Source organism: Dermacentor silvarum, chromosome 4 (assembly GCF_013339745.2).
Source record: "Dermacentor silvarum isolate Dsil-2018 chromosome 4, BIME_Dsil_1.4, whole genome shotgun sequence".
Taxonomy (NCBI): Eukaryota; Metazoa; Arthropoda; class Arachnida; order Ixodida; family Ixodidae; genus Dermacentor; species Dermacentor silvarum.
The window spans coordinates 15,939,247-15,959,045 of record NC_051157.2 but is presented as its reverse complement, the minus strand read 5'-3'; the positions used below and the strand labels follow the sequence as shown (position 1 = coordinate 15,959,045).

At 45.4% G+C, this 19,799-nt stretch overlaps 1 protein-coding gene across 2 annotated transcripts in view; it reads right to left on the bottom strand.

Annotated features, from left to right (window-relative positions):
* Positions 1–11,031: 11,031 nt before the first annotated feature.
* LOC119449520 (PAN2-PAN3 deadenylation complex subunit pan3-like) overlaps positions 11,032–19,799 on the bottom strand; it is a 51,446-nt gene continuing 42,678 nt past the window's right edge. For both annotated transcript variants that reach the window (XM_037712705.2, XM_037712706.2), the window contains exons 14-16: positions 19,359–19,423; positions 16,183–16,321; positions 11,032–15,522 (exon numbers count right to left, since the gene is read on the bottom strand). In XM_037712705.2, the coding sequence (XP_037568633.1) occupies positions 15,337–15,522; positions 16,183–16,321; positions 19,359–19,423 (390 nt within the window). In that variant the 3' untranslated portion in view covers positions 11,032–15,336. The remainder of the gene's footprint in view (positions 15,523–16,182; positions 16,322–19,358; positions 19,424–19,799) is intronic.

Here is a 19,799-nt window from a genome sequence, read left to right as displayed (position 1 = left end):
CTCTCCGTTCGATGCAGCCGAGGCGACGACTTTCCGTGGTGGCGCGTCCGGAGAGGCTTTTTACGTCGCGTGCCTGGCAATCTTCACCTGCGTTTTTACGCTGCTAACGACGGGATCGCAATCACATTATTGTGACGCCTCGACGATGTGCGGCCGTAGGCTGCACAAATTCCAGCGGCAGGCCTCCGAACGTGAGATTTTTCACATTTACAGCCGCATCCCTTCAGGAAGGGAGACGAAGAAAATGGATTCACAGCATTCGTCGCGTGAACTCTGACGGATCGCCGTGGAAAATTCCCGCTTGTGTGGCACTCAATAGACACTATGATTTGTTTTCACCTGCTATTTATTGAATACCATGTCTGCCATGCGGCTGCGGCGACGCCGCGGTGGCTCGGTCGGCTACAGCGTTTTGCTGCTGAGCGCGAGATCGCGGGATCGAATCCCGCCCGCGGCGACCGCATTTCGATAGAAATGAAGCTCAAATACACATCTACATGCGTTGTAGTGCGCGTTAAAGAACCCGATGTGATCAATATTAATCAGGAGCAATCCACTACGGTGTGCCTAATAAACAGAAAGTGGATTTGGAGCGTTTTCTAACGCTACCGCAGCAGGGGGCAGTCGAAGTGCTTACCGCGCACTGTTATATCTACGTCGCTTGTGTCGCAAGCGTAACAGTAGCAGTGAAACCTTTAAGCAATGCATCACGGGTTTGAATAGTTGGTTTTATTCTCGCAGGAGCGCCATCACGATTCATCTCCCACCCGGACTACGTACCGTCGATCTTCGCGCACGCATACACTCGATGCGGCGAATGTACCGCTCTTCTTAAAACATCCAGCCTTTTAGTAGCTGGCGGTGTGACTCGCCGAAATGGCTGTCGATCACGTCGCTCGTCACTTGTGGCACGGACGACAACTCGGTGCTCCACTGGCCGCTGGAAGCTTCTTCATGCCTTCAGCCGAAAATATGCTGCAAATGCTCCGCGAGAGCAGGCGAGCTGCTTTACAAGAAGTCGAGGAGCTCTACCGCGTTCTTACAAAAACGGTCGAAAAGGCAGAAACGTGAGATACGCTGCACAAAGCGTACGCGAATCACAGCCGTCGCGTTGGTCAGAGAGAAAGAGCCACCGCGTGAGGGTGTGAGGGGCTCCGTAAGCCCCCATTCGCGCTTTCGCCTCTCGCCGCTAGAGGCGCTCCTCCATCGTGAAAAATAGGGTGCCTCGATGCCCAGCGCCTGGCATCGAGGCACCCTAGTGAAAAAGGTCCAGGCCTACACTAGGCTACACCGCGTTGGAGCCTCCGCTGCGCTAAAACTACCAAAGTGCTCATTGTTGGTGCTCGTTAGTGTCATGATGCAGTACTTCGCTTCACCGCTCCTAGATGGCATACATCGTTGTGATGTATGCCCAGAACCACCGCTTTCGAGAGAAGTGATTGGAACCGTTTTTTTTTTCTTCTTTTTCAATTTTCCGAGCAAGCGTATCTGCGCCTATACGTTTACTGACCACGTAAATTGGCATCAACACGTGCGTGGGAGTGATGTGAGCGCCGAATCGGTGCTTTCGAGTCAAGTGATTGGACATGAATGGGCAAACATTTTAATAGGCTATAGGTTACTGTTTTACCAGTTTTCCGGGTAAGGGAATCTGCGCGTGGCCATTTAATCACCTGAATCGGCACAAGGGCGTACACGGTGGTCCTAATTATGAAATGGAACACGCGAGTGTTCTTAGGCAGCCAGTTGATTTGCTTCACCTTCAGCTTCAAGAATGCGAGTGGCAGAGTTCGCAGCGTGGGCCGCGAGCGGCGAAGGCGTTCTGCTTCATGCTGGGGTCTCTCTCGTCGCACCAAAGCGAGATTCGCCCGTCGAGGTCTTCTGCGCCGCTTAGCGCAGCAGTTTTCTTAGTTTGGCGCCATCGAAAGCGTAGCAGTAGGTGGCGTGTAAGCACTGCTGATGCATGTTGAAGCTGTAGTCTGTAGGCGACGGGGGGCACAAGCTAATTGGACGCGAAAGACAAACCATGTGCGGAAACTGCGACGTCATCTAAGCAGAATTAAGGCCTACACTTGGCTACCCCGCGTTGGAGCCTCCGCTGCGCTAAAACTACCAAAGTGCTCATTGTTGGTGCTCGTTAGTGTCATGATGCAGTACTTCGCTTCACCGCTCCTAGATGGCGGCGCCATCCCTGTCAAATTAAAGCCCCTATATATAAAAAGTAGCGCCATTCTTAGATCTTGCCGCCACCGCGCTCACCCCGGCGTTTCCTCCTTGCCGCCTCCTGTCGCCCCAGCCTCCTCCGCTCCCCCATTGGCCAATCCGTGTCACGTGGAAGCACGCGTTGCGCTTTTGTATATTTTTTTTCTTTCCAGCGCGCTCCGACCGCCATTCTCGGGCCTGTGCGACGAAAGTGCTGTACGCACAAACGGATCAAACGTGTTAGGGACAAGAACTTCGTTGTGATATCCCTATTGCAAAAACCAGCGTCTTCCAGTGCCTTCCAGTGTGAAACCAGCGCGTTTTTTGACACTGGGTGGCACTGGGTACGCTGGCGCACGCTGGGAGTCACTGGGAGTCACTGCGACACTGGTGAGATCGCTGGAGAAGTGCTGGGTCACACTGGACGAGACGCTGGTTTCACTGCTATGACGCTGGGGCGCACTGGTGGGCGCTGTACACGCGCTGGAGTTCGCTGGCTCGTACTGGAGACTGCGCTGGTTTCGTTTGTGCCGCACTGGCGGAGTATAGGTGCTGTTGAATATGAAATGCTTGATACAATTTTATGGGCATCTCCTGTCCAAAAAACAGACCCCTGTCCTAAATATAGCGCTAATGGTTGGGATCATACATGTCTATTTCGTGTCGGTGGTGTTGCAGCTTGGAATAAAGGTGCGCGTGATGCTAGCCCATGCATATGCGACACTTGAGATCACTTTCGCTTTGTACTTTTGACTGTGCGGATAGCTGTATTCGTGAACAAAATTACGCAAACGCAGATAATTCCTCGTTTTCTAGTAGTTTGTACGCAATCAATTACTGCGAGTTGTCGCAGTGTTGTACAGTCGACACGAAACCGAGCAGCCGTTCAGACGCGTTCGAACGGACCTCAAAAAGCCTGCCGCTGATTGATATTATCGCACCGACAACATAGCTGCGGTGATTCGTGCGCTTCCACTTTCCCTGCGGTACTAAAAATAATAGTTAAAAGGTTCTGAAGCTCAAATACAAACATTTTCGCATCCGCCCGGTACCCACACCGAGATCGTTCGCTTCAACCGAAGGTTAAGCCTACCGTACATACCCGCCGAGTTCGTCTACACTCTATCGGCCCGTCTGGGCTGAGGAATCCACAAGTCTAACGAGGATAAATCACTCTGTAGTTCACCTTTCCCATCGGTGTTTTTAAACAGACCATTCTTTCATGTGTAGAGTGTCAGCATAACAAGCGATGAGCGCCGATATGAAGTTATAAACATACCTATATGTGCTGTCGCCGAAGGCTGTCAGCCGCATTAACCGACCGCTTCTCTTACGGAGATATGTGCCTAAACATACGTGTCGATTGAAAAGCATTGTCGAGCTATGGAAATGTTGCATTGTCTTTGCGCGAAGTACAAGAAACGGCTGTCAAAATCGGCAGTAACGGCCCGTACAACATTCCGGGTCGGCGGTTCATTTAAGGCTTTTTTCGTTGTTAATATACCAATCGCAAAAGCAAATCAGCGTTGCAGCACTTCCAGGCATACTATGCAATACGGACAACAACTTTTTCGTTCTGATAGAGGCGTAAGTTTTAGTTGAAGGCGATATCGCATCTACCATGTCTGTGCGAGACGTCTGTGCAAAGCTACAAAACTTTGTCTGCGCATTGACATGGCAAAATATGAACTGGTAAACATAGATCGGTGTGGTGTAGTGGTAAGATACTGGGATTAGGATCTGTACGGCAGAGGTTCGAATCCTCGCGGATTTTTCTTTTTTGTTTTACTTTTTTTCTCTTTTTTTATTGCATTACAACGTTCTCTGTTTCTTTGTGTATTCGAAAAAATATATAAGGTAGCCAGGCACCACGTATTTCTCGCTCTAGAGCTGCATTTCGCACCAGTACCCCGCGCCCAGCGCCTCCCAGTATGCCGCGCCTTGCCAGCGTCCCAGTATCCAGTGCGCGACACTGGGCCCATAATCAGGCATGGCACTGGGCACTGGATACTGGGTTTTGCAATAGGGATGGCATGCTGCTGCGCCATAAGTTGCCGCAACCGACAAGGCGAGGGCAAAAGGCTTTTTTTGTTTACCATCCGGCGTGCGCAAACGCTTGCTGCACACCTGATATTTGCGCCGTCTCGCATCGTCGCGTTGCTACTTCCAAAACGGCATTATTAAGACCAGTTACTGACTGACGAAGCAAAATCATGCCTCAAAAACTTATCCGCAGGGCGCGATCGAAGTTTTCCTCGGATTTCCTCTGGTAGCGCGTTAGCTGTCGTTTGCCACGGCAGGCCCGACACAGGCGGCGCCACTGTCGATATCGAGCCTCGATCGCGCTGGTCGCGCCAAGCGGGATAAAATCGCTCTGCGACGTGCGCGACAGAACGATTTTTTTCGCCCCAATCGCGCCATGTGAAACGGCCTATAGTGGAATGGAGGAGGAGGGAAGTGGATGGCGCTACTTTTTATATATAGGGGCTTTATGTCAAGAGAGAGTATATTTTACGCGTTTGCGCTGTCACAGTCGTTACAAGAAATTGATGGTGCACCCCTGTACCCCTTGTAGTACACTGTAACCCCTGCAAAAACACATTCGTTAATAAAAAAATCAAGCGTAGCTTGCACTGGAGGCGCAATGCTAAAGAGACAGCGGAGCTGATGGGCACCTAGCTAGTCCTGGCTTTTAGGCAAGGCAAAGCACTACCAAGTCATCCCTAGCATTTTCCGGAATTTGAGTATTGATTGATTAGCTATTGATTGGCTATCGCAAGGTTTTGGCCACGTATTGGGGCTAGGCTAAGCACTATCAATTTATCCCCAGCATTTTCCGGAATTTATTGATCGATTAGCTATCGATGACTGTCTAAGCTTAACTAGTCCCAACCATGCTTAGCTAGACTTATCCAGGCTCAGCTTCGCTAGTTCACAGGGGTATGTGCCATTGCGCACCAGCCTTCCCTTGAAAGTGCTTAGTAGCTCAACACTAGAGCTACTCAACATCATTAGCGGCGAGAAGTTGGAGTGGCGCCCTCTGGTGAGTGTCGTCACTGCTAGGACTCCGCTCGCTCGGCTGCCGTGCGCGCTCGTTCCCTTCGTGCATGCTCGGGGTATTGGTGGCTCAATCAGTACTTGTTGAAGGACGTTTCGTCTTCTTTCTGCTGTCGCGAGTGAACTGCACTTCTTCGGAACCGTATGTGCCGTGAAAACGTGCGGCTTGGATATCGCAAACTATGTAGCGTTGAATGGGTCTAATGGTTTTGCAATGCATATATCCACTGTGTCTGTCCATATATTTTGCGTAAAAAGAATGTCTGGAAATTCAACACACGAAGTTATTTATGATGCTCCGCTAACCCTTACCATTCCCTTAGTACTTATAGCTATGAGAGACATTGCATTTTACAGACAAATCTTGGTATTTGGTGTCAACACTATAAATTTGTGTTAGAAGGACACTGCCCAGCGAAGCTTTCATCATGATTCTTACTCTGGTGAGTTGTTCTAGTCGAATGCAGCCACTTTATCAATGAATAAAAGGAAGGGTTAGGTGCGCATATGCATGAAAAAGTTGGTAACTACTTTCACCGTCCTCTGAAACAGGCACCCAGAAAATGCATTGCTCATGGTTGTTTACATGACGGCGTGTTATGTATAGTATGTAGTACTTCACAAATACCATAACAGCAATCACCTGAAAGAAAATTTCATGGTTAAGATCGAGAGCCAATTTCAATTACAAGCGAAGAAATGTTTCATAGTGGCCCTCACTGGTCTTTATTGACAATATGGCACACCCCTCCAGCAATGGAAGCAACCGACTGCCGTTGTGGCGAGGCACGCATTATTGCCGAAACCCATCAGTTCACTACAACTTCGAATTGAAGCCATGAAATACTAGTTCTTTACAGCGCGAATTGCAATGCCTAAAATATACTCAAGGCACTACAGTGCAGCCTAGGCTGCATTGAAAAGGAAAATTCAAACACCTTCTGCCTCACCATGTCTCGATTCTGCGTTGTTTAATATATACAAACCGTGGATTATTCACTTCGTCACTGCATAAAAGAGAATCTCGCATGCCCGCCTCATGAAGAAGACACCACAAGCTTCACATGAAATCATTTGATTTTTGTCCTCCACTGGGGAATAATGATGTCTTCAATATGTCGAATACTACTCATGAATTAGGCTTCAGCTTCTTGCTGGATGCAGCCATACGGTCCGAAAGGCATATTTCACTCGGAACATTTGGGCCAAGCAACATGTGTCAGTTTGCCTAACAGATTCGTCATGTCTGTTCCCCAAGCAACAAGCACCAGTAAATTGGTCAGGTGAGTTGAATGTGTAGCACGGAAAAGGGAATAAATATTGATACATTCCTTTCCGTGTGCTGCAAACAGCTGTAAACCTCAATCAGCTTTGTTTCAAATTACCGCCACTTAAAATTAACCGTTGAAGAAGGGCTTAATTTTTAGAAGCAGTTTTAGAAGCTTAATTTTAGTCGCAGCAGCGAGATGGCTCGCATGACGTTTGTCAAGCTGCCAGTTGAGACGCCCGCTGAGCCAGGGGCGGAATCCATACACACTGAGGCGGCGGCATCAGCCACAGTGCTCGTGCCAGGCAGACCAGTGACCTAGGGAGAGTGAATGGCATCCAGTGAGCCAGGGCTGGTGGAGGGCCGCAGTACTCACTGTAGCGGAAAGCATGGCCAGGGGAGCGTGGGCGGCATCCCTTGATGGCCCAGAGGTGTATGGTGTCCTGGGACAGTGATCCATGGCATGGGAAGCATGGACTATGTTCCCTGGCCGCAGGAGGCACCCAGTACAGCGACGTTCCATGTCCAAGGCAGCGTGGACTTCATGCCTTGGCGGCTTGGGCTCTGGTCCAAGGTACGGTATCCATGACAAGGGAAGCGTTGACGGCGTTCCCTCGCTGGAAGGACCTAGGACGGCCAGATGCAGGACACAAGGCCTCCGCATTACGGTGCTTAAGGCGGGAGTGCCTTAAGGGGAGAGGCGGGTCAAAAAATGGCGATTTTCATTAAAGAAATAGGTTTTGTGTTTTTAGTTGTTTCAGCAACATTGATCTCTCCTATTTCACATATGAAGAAATCAGAGCCAGAAGTGATCGGGAAAAGTATAATAAACTTGAATAAAGCCCTCGAGGTGGCAAGAAAAGGCACAGATATGACACATTTTCAAGCGCGCGATGCGTCAAACCGCGGTTTCACACGCCATTGGGCTCGTGCAAGGTGGTAGGCCTAAGCTTTTTCTCTCTAAGGTTAGCTTTGCCGCATCCCAATCTCCCTGGGTAGTAGTAATAATAATAAACAGAAGCAAACAATTTTTTAAACTTTCAATCGCATTTTTCTCAACTTCATATTTTGGGCAACACAAGGTGTTTGTGCACAACATTTTATGTACTTATTGTGGTCCAATCAAGACCACATTTGATAGGCATAATTTTTAGGATATGTAGAATGCACTTATCTAGAATTTAATGCAATCACTTTATTTTGTTAAGGGTGAAAATTTTTAATGTACTCGGGCACCAGCCACTGAATATGAAGCTCCAGATACGAAATTCTCTTAAAACGTTGCCTGTAAAGGGAATCACATTATCTTGCTTATTAGCACTCAGTGGAGTGTTAGGGATAAGAAAACTAATTTTGCTCTATCATGCTAACTGCTAAGTCCAGCAGCTGCACAAACATGCACTGCTTCTCACGTATGCATGGCACTTATGACGTGAAAGCATCGATATATCCTAAATCTAAAAGTAGATTTCGAATGAAGAGATCAAGCTCTATAAGTGGTAAAATTTTCATTCGCCCAGCATCATTATTTAAAAAGAAATGTTTGTGAGGAGCATCTCCCCTTAAGACTGGGCTTTCGTCGACTGTGCCATTGTAAAGAGAGAAGCAGACAGCCGGCTGTACGCCAGAACGCCTGGTTTACTTCTTCGTCTTCCCTCGGCTAGCACCCACTTTGCAAGCGCCCGAGGCCATGTTCACTTCATCTATGTGCATGTTCATATGCCACAAAGATGCTTGTAGTGATAGGTATTATTTTTTTGTGCAATCACAAATGTGTTATCACTTCTCGTCGATAGCTGAACTGTCTGCCTTTATGGAATGTTTTTTTTTTTTCTTTGGAGGAGGGGGGGGGGGCGGGAACTAGTCAAGCTGTCTGTTTCAGCTTTTTTTCCCTTACCTCCCCCATCACGTTGATGGAAAAAAATAAAGATTATTATTATTATTATCTTCACAATATATATATATACGAGGGGAAGTAAAAAAGTAAAGGGACTTTTGCAATTTCTCGCACAAGAGTTTGGCAACACTGCTAGTATTCAGCGCTGAATTAGTGTCGTCTGCAACACTTCTATGGAATGTGTCACTCTTATTCCCGCGTTAGTCATTAGTGTGTAGCAGACCGTTAAACATAACAGCTCCACTGTCAATCTGCACCAAGGAGGAAACGATGACCGTGATTCGCTTTTTGTTTATAGAGGGTGTTAGAAGAAGAAGAACGTAAACTTTATTATCAAATCGATAAGATTTGAGTCTGGCGTATTTTTAGTGGGTCTGGGCACCCGCCATGGACGCGGTTCCGAGACCTTGTCTCGAAGCGGCTTCCTTGGCTCGCTGGACGGCCCAGAGCTTTACTGTCAGGTTTTAGCTGAGCAGTGCGGTCTTCCAACGCGAGCGGAGGCTGGCGGTGGAAGAGACGGAGGTGTCGGCACTGCCCGAATTGTTTGTTATGTCCTGACATTCCCATAACATGTGATTAAGTGTGGCAACCTCGCCACAGGATGTGCATCTGTTTGTAGTGTACAGAGGGTGTTAAACCTGCGGAAATTATTCGTCGAATGCAAGCGCTGTATTGTGACAGTTGTTTATTGCGAAGCAAGAGCTACGAATGGATAGAGCGTTTCAAATGGGGAAGAACTTCTTTATGTGACGAGGAAAGATCGGGCAGGCCATCGATGTCAACGAATGAGGACAAATTGAATATCGTTGAGGGTATCGTGAAGGAAAACAGACGAATCACAGTGGACGAAATCGCCAATACTTCACATATCAGTCATGGTTCAGCGTATTCCATCTCACACGACAGGCTAAATTTTCGAAAAGTGTGTACAGTGCCGCCTCAATTTTTTCAATGCCAGTTCAATCGCTCGCTCCGCAATGGGAGCCGTTGGAGCACCTTAGTTCAGTGAGTTGCCGCGATGCGACCCTACCCAGAGGATACGACTGCTTGTGCCACGCGTGCGTCTGAGGACGTGCCGCTACCGTTCCGGAGGAGATGCGGTAGACGTGTCACGCGTCTGTCAGGATCACTTCCTCTGACTTCAGTCATGAGGCGCCACCCAGAGGGTACTCTCCCCCACGACCATAAAGCAGACGTGAATGCTAGCCGACGGGAAAGAGCAGGAAAATGCAATCAGAGAGGGTGATGAACCATTGGATCAGCCGCATCTGGCTGGCATTGAAAAAATAGAGGAGGCACTGGTGAGTGCAAGGTGGGTTCTGAAAGAATTGTCAGCGCAGCATAAGGCACAAAGGTTGGACATCTCTAAAACATTTGGCCTGTTATCCTGACGGAGATGGATTTTTACAGCAAATTGTTACTGTAATCTAACTTGGGTACATCATCGCGAACCGGAAAGTAAGGCTGGGAGCATGGTTTGGAAACACTCATCACCAGAAGTTAAGAAATTTAAACGTCAACCACAGCTGGTAAGATTATGCTAACACTATTCTGGGACATGGAAGGTGTGGTAGCCGTTCATTTCACCCCAAGAGGCAAAACTGTGAACAGTGAGAACTATTGTGATGTGTTGCGAACTAAACTGAAACCTGCAATCAGATCCAAACATCGTGGAAAACTGCGAAAAGGTGTTATCTTGCAGCAAGATAACGCTCGGCCACATTCTACCAAATGGACGGCCGAAACAATAAAGGAGTTGGGATTCAAATTGCCCGAACACCCGCCATACACTCCAGACCTGGCTCCAAGTGATTTTCATATGTTTGAACCATTGAAGGAAGCGCTCAGGGAAAGAAGATCTTCAACCGATGCAGAAGTCATTGATGCGGTGCAAAATTGGTTACAGGTGCAACCGAAAAACTTTTTTTCCCGACAGAATCAAAAACTTGTGAAACGTTGGGCAAAGTGCGTTGAAGTGCAAGGAGGCTATGTAGAAAAATAATGTATGTTTCAGTTTTCTATCATTAGAATAAATGCACACCTTCTCTCAAAAGTCCCTTTACTTTTTGACTTCCCCTCGTATATAGGTGGGGTTCGGAAAGCTGGTCCCCCCCGGAAAAATGAAAACTTTCTGCCTATGCAGCCAGCCCTCATGAATAATTGCCTGATGCACTTTCTGGCCTGTGATGCATGGAACTGGGGCAATTGAGTATTAAGCAGTGGGAGAGAAGGCAAGCAGTTCCAAGAATGACCTCCACTTTCAGGTCAGGCTCTTGCACTCATTATGTCCTGGCTTGAAGCAAATGCCAGTCTGACCGTAACAGATGCAAATTATAGCCACCATAAAGCACACTTGACTTCAGTAACTCTACCTTAGTTCTTCATAAACGTATGTGTAAATAATTGCTCACAGAGAAGAATCGCCACTGTTGCTTAGGGTTTGACAGTCTTGGAAAAAATTGCAATATATTAAACATTTTGACAAATACTAGGTTGCTAAGGTACTCCACCACACCACAGCTATAGCAGCTTTCACGCAAAAATGGTTGTGGACTTCCCACTTCTTCAAGAGCATAGTCAGCTGCTCTGGGATATTCACAGAAACAAGTAAGGGTTTTCAACCTTTATTTTCCAATAAAAATAGCTCTTACAGGAACTGTACAAAAAATCGCCACTTATTTACATTTGTAGAAAGACACACACCTAAAACAGAACTAACAGCTCCCTCATACCCTTCTTTTATGACCACATTTTCATGTGCTGCTTTGCCATTGTGCAGTCTGTTTAAAGCTGAAAAAAAAAAAAAAGGGACACTGTCGTGTCTTATTGGCAAACCACAACTGACACCTCACTTACATCCTAAATGGCAAGCACTTTTCAAAAAACAACCACCCTTGCACAGAACAACTTCCCAAAATGGCTTTGGTGCACACAAACGCCACTAGGACCCTCGCATCTTTATCGAATGGCCTGGAATCACACACGCTTGTCAATGTTCAAGTCTAAGAATTGATCCAACATAGCCCAACATCCAGCTCAAAATGACACACCATATTTGTACTCTTAAAAGTAATTGTTTTGTTTGTTTTTCTCAAAGTGATGAAGCACATAGCGCTTCAATGGGTTGAAAGATTAACCGAGGGATTAGGCCTATTAAGCCAGCAGCAGATCTGTCCTCGGCTAGGTCCAAGCGAGTAGCTCAATTATGATTCACATAATGGCAACCTTACTCACTACAGGCATCATTCCCAAGATATAACAGGTGGGGGATCTTAAATGGAATGTGACACAAAGGCTGCCCTCCGCTAAAGCTATGCTAACATATGCATTATGCCCACAAGCACGAGAAGGAGAAGCTTACCAGCATATTTAACTGTGATTGCTTAAACGTGGCATGTGAATAATTTGGCTCCAAAGCAGTATGAATGAAAGCATGCACCCTAGTCAGCATAGCGAAACAGATCTTCCACTACATCTACGTTGCACAGCCAATGTTACGTGCTACTGAAATAGGTACCCATGCATACAGTCCACAGCACAAAAGTGAAGTTTTCTTTTAAGACTGCTCACACTGGATTGCATGAAGTACAAACAGATCACAGCAAGAAAAGCTACACAGGCTGTGTGACCAATGACTATGCTTAAATGTTTTCTGCCTAGTTTGTACCCCTTTTCAGAGAACTTGGAACACTTGTGCATCTGACAAGATGAGGCCGCTGCACGTAACAGCGAATTGTAAGAATGCACCATGCTTTGATTACAGCACATTCTTAACACGATTTGAAGTAACAAAGTGGCCATATGTAAGAAAGCAATTGGTAAAGTTAGTTACCTGCCGCACAAAACAAGCTCTCTGCTGCCAATGATCTTCTGCAATCCACTACAATATTCCCCCAACTCCACTCGCCCATGTATGTATGTCATGCCTACCTTTATGTACATATACATACGTGAGTTATGTACATGATGCCAGCAAGCACTTCACAACCATACTGATCCCCTTCACACGTAAATGCACGCATTACAAATGAGATTAATGACAGTGATTCAAAGTCCAATAATGTGAGTACCACAATCTGAGTTTGGCTCCATAAGTATATATATAATATATATATATATGCATATAGAAGCATACAAAAAGGTATGTGTGTGCGTGTGTGTCATGTATGTACAGTTGTATTTACAGGCAAATATTTAAACTATAAGGTACCAAGATGTTCCGACAGGGCCATTGGAAGCCACAAAGTTAGCAACAAAAGCACCTGGCTAATAAAGGGGCAAGAACAACCATGATCACATGAGCACACCTGCCACAACAACAGCACTAAGCAGTGGCATGAAAAAGCCATGTGAACATGGAACATGGAAGGAATTAAGGAATAACATTAAGTATTACTGAAGAATTGTGAACACTTGCTGCTTTTGTTAGGAAAAAGAAAGAACAGATTTCTCGCTCAGTATGAGCGATGTCCATCAGCCTGAGTATGCAGGCTGAAGGCTGATGGACATTTTCTGCAGACATCACACCGATTCAGAGTACATGGAAGATTTCGTAACAGTGCGCTAACACCGACAATGTCTCATGGCAGCCTCCACGAGTTGAACTACGATATGGATTTTTTTTTTCTTTTTCACCAAGAAAACAAACAGTTATGAACGCTGGAGCAAACAGAAAGTACAAATTATAATGAAAAAATATTGAATATTATAGCAATTACCAGTATCTTTATAAAAAGAATCAGCAAGCTGTGTGCAAGTTCCTTGAGCGACGTAAGTGTTAAGAGCTTCGCACCACCTTTTCGTAACAAAATACTAAGAGCCAAGATATGCAACTTTGTTTGATCACATTTATGCAGGCTGTCAAAATCGGCACACATCTGCACAGTTTACGATGTCTGGTGAGCAGTGTCCAATCTTAACTAAAACCTATAACTTAATTTGGTGAACATTGAACATTCAACCAACACAAAGTGCTGCAACTTCCTGCAATTGCAACTAACATTTGTAATAAACTTTTGTATTATAATCATGTGAGCAATGTTACGAAACTGTCCTTGTACTCCGCACAAATAAACCAGGCGAGATAAGAAAAACCGACTTCATGAAACTTATTGCAAAATAAGCAGGTGGTCTTTATAAGACAAGATATCATCAACAAAACGATGAGTAAAACATGCCACGGCACTTCTTTTGTCCAGCTTTGTATTCGCAGGGCCTCAGGTACCCTTTCTTCTTCAGTAGCACATTTAAAAAAATAAATGCCTTGTTTGCTTAAAATAAATCCGTTTCAACAGAGCTAACATTCCCACTGTCATCAACAGATAAACTGCAGCCGCTGAATGTTGCAGTTCGAGCTTTAAGGTTGGAGGGCAGTCAAAGTTCGCACACACATGTAGGATATATAACCCTGTGTCGTGTTACAACATCGATTGCCATAGTGGCAAGACTTGCGGCCTGGTCTTGTGCTCTCAGCAGTGAAGTTTTATACATATCTTGTCTTGCCACAAGGGGCAACACAGTAGAAGTGACCAATCATATTAAGGTGATACTTTCACTTTCCGTGTGGCCCAACAACTCACTGGGGTGACGGGCGTCTCATAAATATATTCGAGAACGATGCCACAAAAAAAAATAGTGCTCATGGGATGTCTCCAGTCCTTTTTACGCACACCCACTTCCACTGGATTTATGTCGAACGTGATAAAGTGAGTGATCAAGGATATGGCCCCTGGAAGGACTCGGAATAGAAAGGGTCCTAATAGGCTTCCTTGAACAACACGAACTTGTAACAAACCATACGAAACAGCAAAAGCATGCAGCAAATCCATTATTGCTGTAGTGGCAAGATCAGCTGGTTGGCCACCACTAGCAGAGCGTAATGAGGAGACGCATAGCGACACATCGGACAGCTACAGCGTGCGACATAAACCATGCATTCCACACCCAAGTGAAACTACGGTAACAGCTATAGACAGAATGCTACGGTACAGGAGCATGCACTTTCACTAGAATTTAGCTGCCTCGAGACTCAACAAAAACGTTCAACAAGCTTCTGCATTAATCTCTCTGGGTGCAGAAGTTTAAGTGCGGAAGAAACAACAGAATACATCTACACATGCAAAAGCACTTTTTCTTGGTTCCCCCCGCACCTCACAGTTATGCATTAAGTTCATTATCATAGTGCCATATGAATAGCAGTGGTTCAGTAATAAGAGAAAGCAAAATGAAGCTTGTGCTGCTTAGCTTCCTGCACCACAGTCATTGGCACAATACTATGTCCACTTTGTGGCAGAAGTTGTATGCAATAGCACTGACGTTAAGTACAAGACAAAGTGCACCACAGAGGACAAACAAAAAAACATAATCAAGTGGGGAGGGAGACCAGAAATATCACTAATAAAGCTCAAGACGAAAAGCAACTTCCAAGGCTGCACAAAAGTGTGCGTAAATAGATTCGCTGACTACACTTCTTAAAAAGGACAGAACAAAAAATAATCTTATTAGAGCAAAACGGAGAAAAGCTCTCAAGGGTGCCACAAGGTTGAAAAAGAAAGGAGACCACCGAGCTCAACAGTCAATGCCTTACACTTAGTGCAAATGTCCAAAAAAAAGAAGCAACCCGTCACCAGTTGTCAAGACTATCAAGAGACAGAAAAAGAAGGAAGAAGAAAAAAATGACAACAAACAAAAAAAGCGATAGCCTGTTGCATCAACTAGCGTAATGAAAATTGCTGCGTATGCACAGAAAGCAGTGGCACTAGTAAGGTGCTCGTTGCGAAAATGCTGAAACCGTCACTTATCAGGGGCCTCTGAACCCGAGTAACTCTTCACTGGCAGCACAATCAAATGCAAGCAAAGTGCTTGTACATACCGAAGTGGCAGCGAACATAAAAGAAAACAACATTCTGTGTGGTCACCGTGCGTGCTGGTTAACTGTAGGTGGGGGAAGAGACGTTGAAGGTGGCGCTGATGACGTGGCAGACAGTAGCTCGCTGAATGAAGACTCGAGGCACTGCTTCAGCTCAGTGTAGCTGACAACGAGGATGTTTTGCTCGTCCCGTGACATGAGGCAGATTTTCTCGGGCGCACCAGCATCCAGCTTTGGCAGTGCAAGGAAGGTGAAAGGAAAAAAAAAAAAAGTGACAAGAAACTTTGTTGCTATGGTGACTGCAATGCTGCTTCACACCTGGAATAGCGTCATCTAAATTGCCTGCAGCAAACACCATTAGCATGCACTAAATAGAAATCAAAGAAAAAAAAAAAACACTGCTCCTTTTACATTTGCAAAGCAGCATTTCGTTATAGGCATGCGACATTAGGCAAAGATTTATGTCCTTCTCATTCTTTCTCCCAAGAAGCAAAGCACACACAAAAAAGCATGCAAATGTCACTGAGTCGTAGGAGGCACTTCTACCACACAGCATTCAACAAGCCACATATAATGACATTTGCAAGGTGTTTCATTTTTTTTCCCCACAGCACAAGCCGCTTGTAAGACAAGCCACATATAGGGACAGTCTGGAGTCCATCCAGGACATGCCAGTCTCTCTGACACTTCTGGATCACCAGCCTGTGAGGGCAAATGCAAAGCAATGCACTTCAAGAAAGCAGGGACCATGGCTAAACAAACTGTGGCAAAGCTGCTGAGGCAGTCATTCAAACATGCAACTAAGATCAAGTGAAAGCACAGCTCTTTCAAAAAAAGGGGAGGGAGGGGGAGAGAGAGAATAAGAGATCCACTGCGTGCTATACTACCTACCTTATTCAATGCCTGCACTACATGAGCCATGTCTATCCAAGGCCTATTATCCTTCGTGACTTGGTGGAAGAGGTAATCTCTGAAGAGCTTAAGCATGTAGCGGTCGCCAGTTTCAGACCACGATGTGTCCAGATGAAACCTGCACACAACCATCAAACAGAAAACATTCTTACTCACAATACTACTAGCAAGCTGTACTTTCACTTACAATTCTCTTTGTCAGAAAGAAAAGATTGCAGTTTTGCAAGAAATGAGACATCATCAGTGATGCCAAGGGCATTCATTATGCAGGACTAGCTACGCAGAACACTGTCATCAGGCAATGAGTGACACACACTGGGCACCCGAGGAGCATGCGCGGCAATTGACTGCAGCTTGCCTGTAGGCGTCCTTGAGTTACTGCTGGCCATTCACTCGTCTTGATAGTCTCCCATCAATTAGCAGCTTCCGGTTTTTCACAAAATGTTTGCGGACTAAAGTGGCCGAGACCTCTCTTCTGGGGTGCATATTTGTTCCAGTGGATAGTTGCTCTTCCACCACAGTATTGCAACAAAGCGTTAAAAGCATATCTGCTTTTACAGATTTAACTCCTCTGGCTAAATGTCAAGCCTTCTCTCCTCATGCAGCGATGCACTTACAAGCATAATCATATGCCTGTAACCTGCCATTATCGGGAGTACTCGTGCATGATGCTCACAAAGTAATTCCACCACGGTGTCTTCAAGCTCAATATGGACAAGTGTAGAGGCTGCAGAATGAAGTTTTCAGTGAATGTTGGCAGTTGCACTGTTTCACTATCTGTCTTTGTGAACCCTAAAGCTGTGCAATGCCGCCAGGCTGCCCCATTCGCTTCCGTGCCTTCTATAGATTTTTTAATGCAGCACTAAATTCAAGCAGAGATATGCTAATTTTGCAACTCAAGATAGTAAAGTATGGTTGCATAGAGTTTGCGAAGTTGGTGCGTTCGCAACAGTGCTTTCTCATGTTTGTTTTTTCTTGTTCCACAGTAATTATTGAAATTGTGCCATAACTGCTATAAGAAAACGAGGGGGCTATTAAAAAAGAAAAGAAAAAAAAGGGGGCCTATATTCCAGTTTTTACAGTTGTCATAATGTACTCACAACTACACACCAAGACCATGTGAGCTACATCACAACCTACAAGCAACGATATACAGCAATGTAAAAAATCTATGGCGATGACACAAATGAAGCTCAAAAGCCTCCATAAGAGAGAGTTCTTCGTATCATAGGCCAGCTTCCTCACTGATACTCCCATAACAGATACTGCTAAACAATGCCAGAGTGTACGGTCAACCTAGTACCATAGTAACATTCGTTCAGGCAAAGCAAAGGTGCCTTTATGCGACTTTAATGACTCCACTGCAAACAAGCACTCCAACAGCCAGAATGTGAGATAAAATTGAAATTGTACATTTTCATACGCAAGGATTTTCGTTTTTTCCATTGCAAGTACATCAATAAATTAATGTACTTAGTCGAGAAAGGTACCATGGAAACAGTAATCACTGTCAAAAAAGGGTCAAAGACAGTTGGAGCATAACATAGGTTGGCAAGCTTACTCAGACTCACTCAGGTTCAGACCAATCTGGCAACCTGTGACACCGAGTAAACCCAGCCGAGTAGAATTTTGCAAGTTTGAGTATGCGTGAGCCTCAAGTGAAATGTTTATATTGTGAGTGAGAATGAGTGAGTTCCATTTATGTTGCCAAGCTATGCAGCAAGACAGAAAGCACACTGCGTCGAACCTGTTTTCCAAACTGAAACAATGAAATTGGAGTACGTTGAACCATAACCCAACACTTTCTTTCGGTTCAACACCCTGTAAATGGCACAAAGAAGTTTACGAGAGAGCATACTTGGACAAGTTTGATGCAGAGTCTCACGAAAGTTATAGCAGTATTTAAAATGACTGCCTGAGAATAGCGCCTCTGTGTGCTTGATACCTGTGGCCAGCGACTCGCAAATGATGCTGATGACATGCTGCTTTCATTAGGAAAGCTTTTTTTAAAAAAAAATCCCACCTGTGAAGGTAAATTCTTCACATCTCGTTATTTTATGACAGCAAACGTTGGGGGCATGCCATATTTTTCTTTTATGAATTGGCGGCATGTTATACAGGTGCCAGACGGCACACGTTTAATCACAATCGGACCCAATTGGGATCAAACTTTTCGCTTGCAATTGGCTCCTTTGCTCAAGCTATGGGGGAACCAATTGCAGTCAAGAATTTTGATCTGGATCGGATTGATCGCAATCAAAGGTAACCGTGTGACACCAGTATTACATTCAGGTGCACTATCATTTTACACCTGTGAATATTGGGAATATTAGATTCGGGGATGCATTACAATTGGGTAAATACAGTATATCTGAGTGTGAACAGACGAGTGTGCAAGTGAATGCATGACAGTGAACGTAAGTAGATGCAAGTGTGAACATGACTGAAGTAAGCTCCGATATAGGCCTGAATCGGTGATCCTTTTATGAGGTGGTGATTCAGATGAGTTATAAAACTCAATTCAAATAAAGTGAGCGGGTGATTCCATGAGTATGATTAGAGTCTGAATATGAGTGTGTCCGTAATTTCATGAATCTGAGCGAGCCCAAGCGAGTGTAACCCCCCCCCCCCCCCCCCGAGTGTAAGTGGGCCTGCTTCCTCTATGATTTTGGTGAGTCCGAGTGAGTTTCATTTATTTTGCCAACCTATGGAGCTAATGGAGCCATCGGCAAAGGAGCACTATAGAGGGGGTCAGAATTCCACAAGGCTGCTGGCCACTTCCTGCACATCATTAATAATCTGCGAGGTTTTACATGCAAACTTGCAGCTTGGCTACGAGACACCTTAGCAAAGCTCTTGAGATTAATCCAGACTACCTGGGATTCTTAGATAACACGCACGCAAACTTGGTTCACGAGTGCTTTAGCATTCTGCCCCTAATGAAATGCAGCCAGTGTGGGCAAGAATTGAACCAGCGACCTGCATGCGAATTCACTCGGATGCAATCACTGAATACTTGCATGGAAGCAGAACAGTGCCTCGAGCACATAACGCACGGTTGGTTGTACTCGAGAAAGCCTGCCACAATATTTTAAAACGTCAGAAACGTACAACAGATAACAAAGAAACAAAAGTAATAGTAAGCTGTGTCTCACTCTGGTCTTTCACTGACTGTGCCAAGTTTCACAAGCAGCCTGAAGAGCCTTCCATTTTCCACTTCCTGTAAGTGAAAACATGGCAACATTGCATTCCCAGCTTCACTCGTAAGAGGGCTGTGCTTCATAAAGGCAGCACCATCAAAATAATAACATGCAAGAACATTGCTCTCTGAAGCAAGAACATGCGAGAAGTTCGGCATATTTAAACAAAGCACTTGTCTATGCATCCTTACATGAAAATTTCATGCATGCAGTCATGGAATACCACATTTACTCCATTTTAACGCGAGTTTCTTTTGTTGCGATTTTCGTTGCTTGAACTCGACCCTTGAGTTACATTAGAATAATGGCAAAATTTGCAGCTTTAAACAAATATGCTAAATACCACAGTTTTTAGTGTTACGTTGGCAACCTGTAGCTTTAAGTCTCGATCCAATC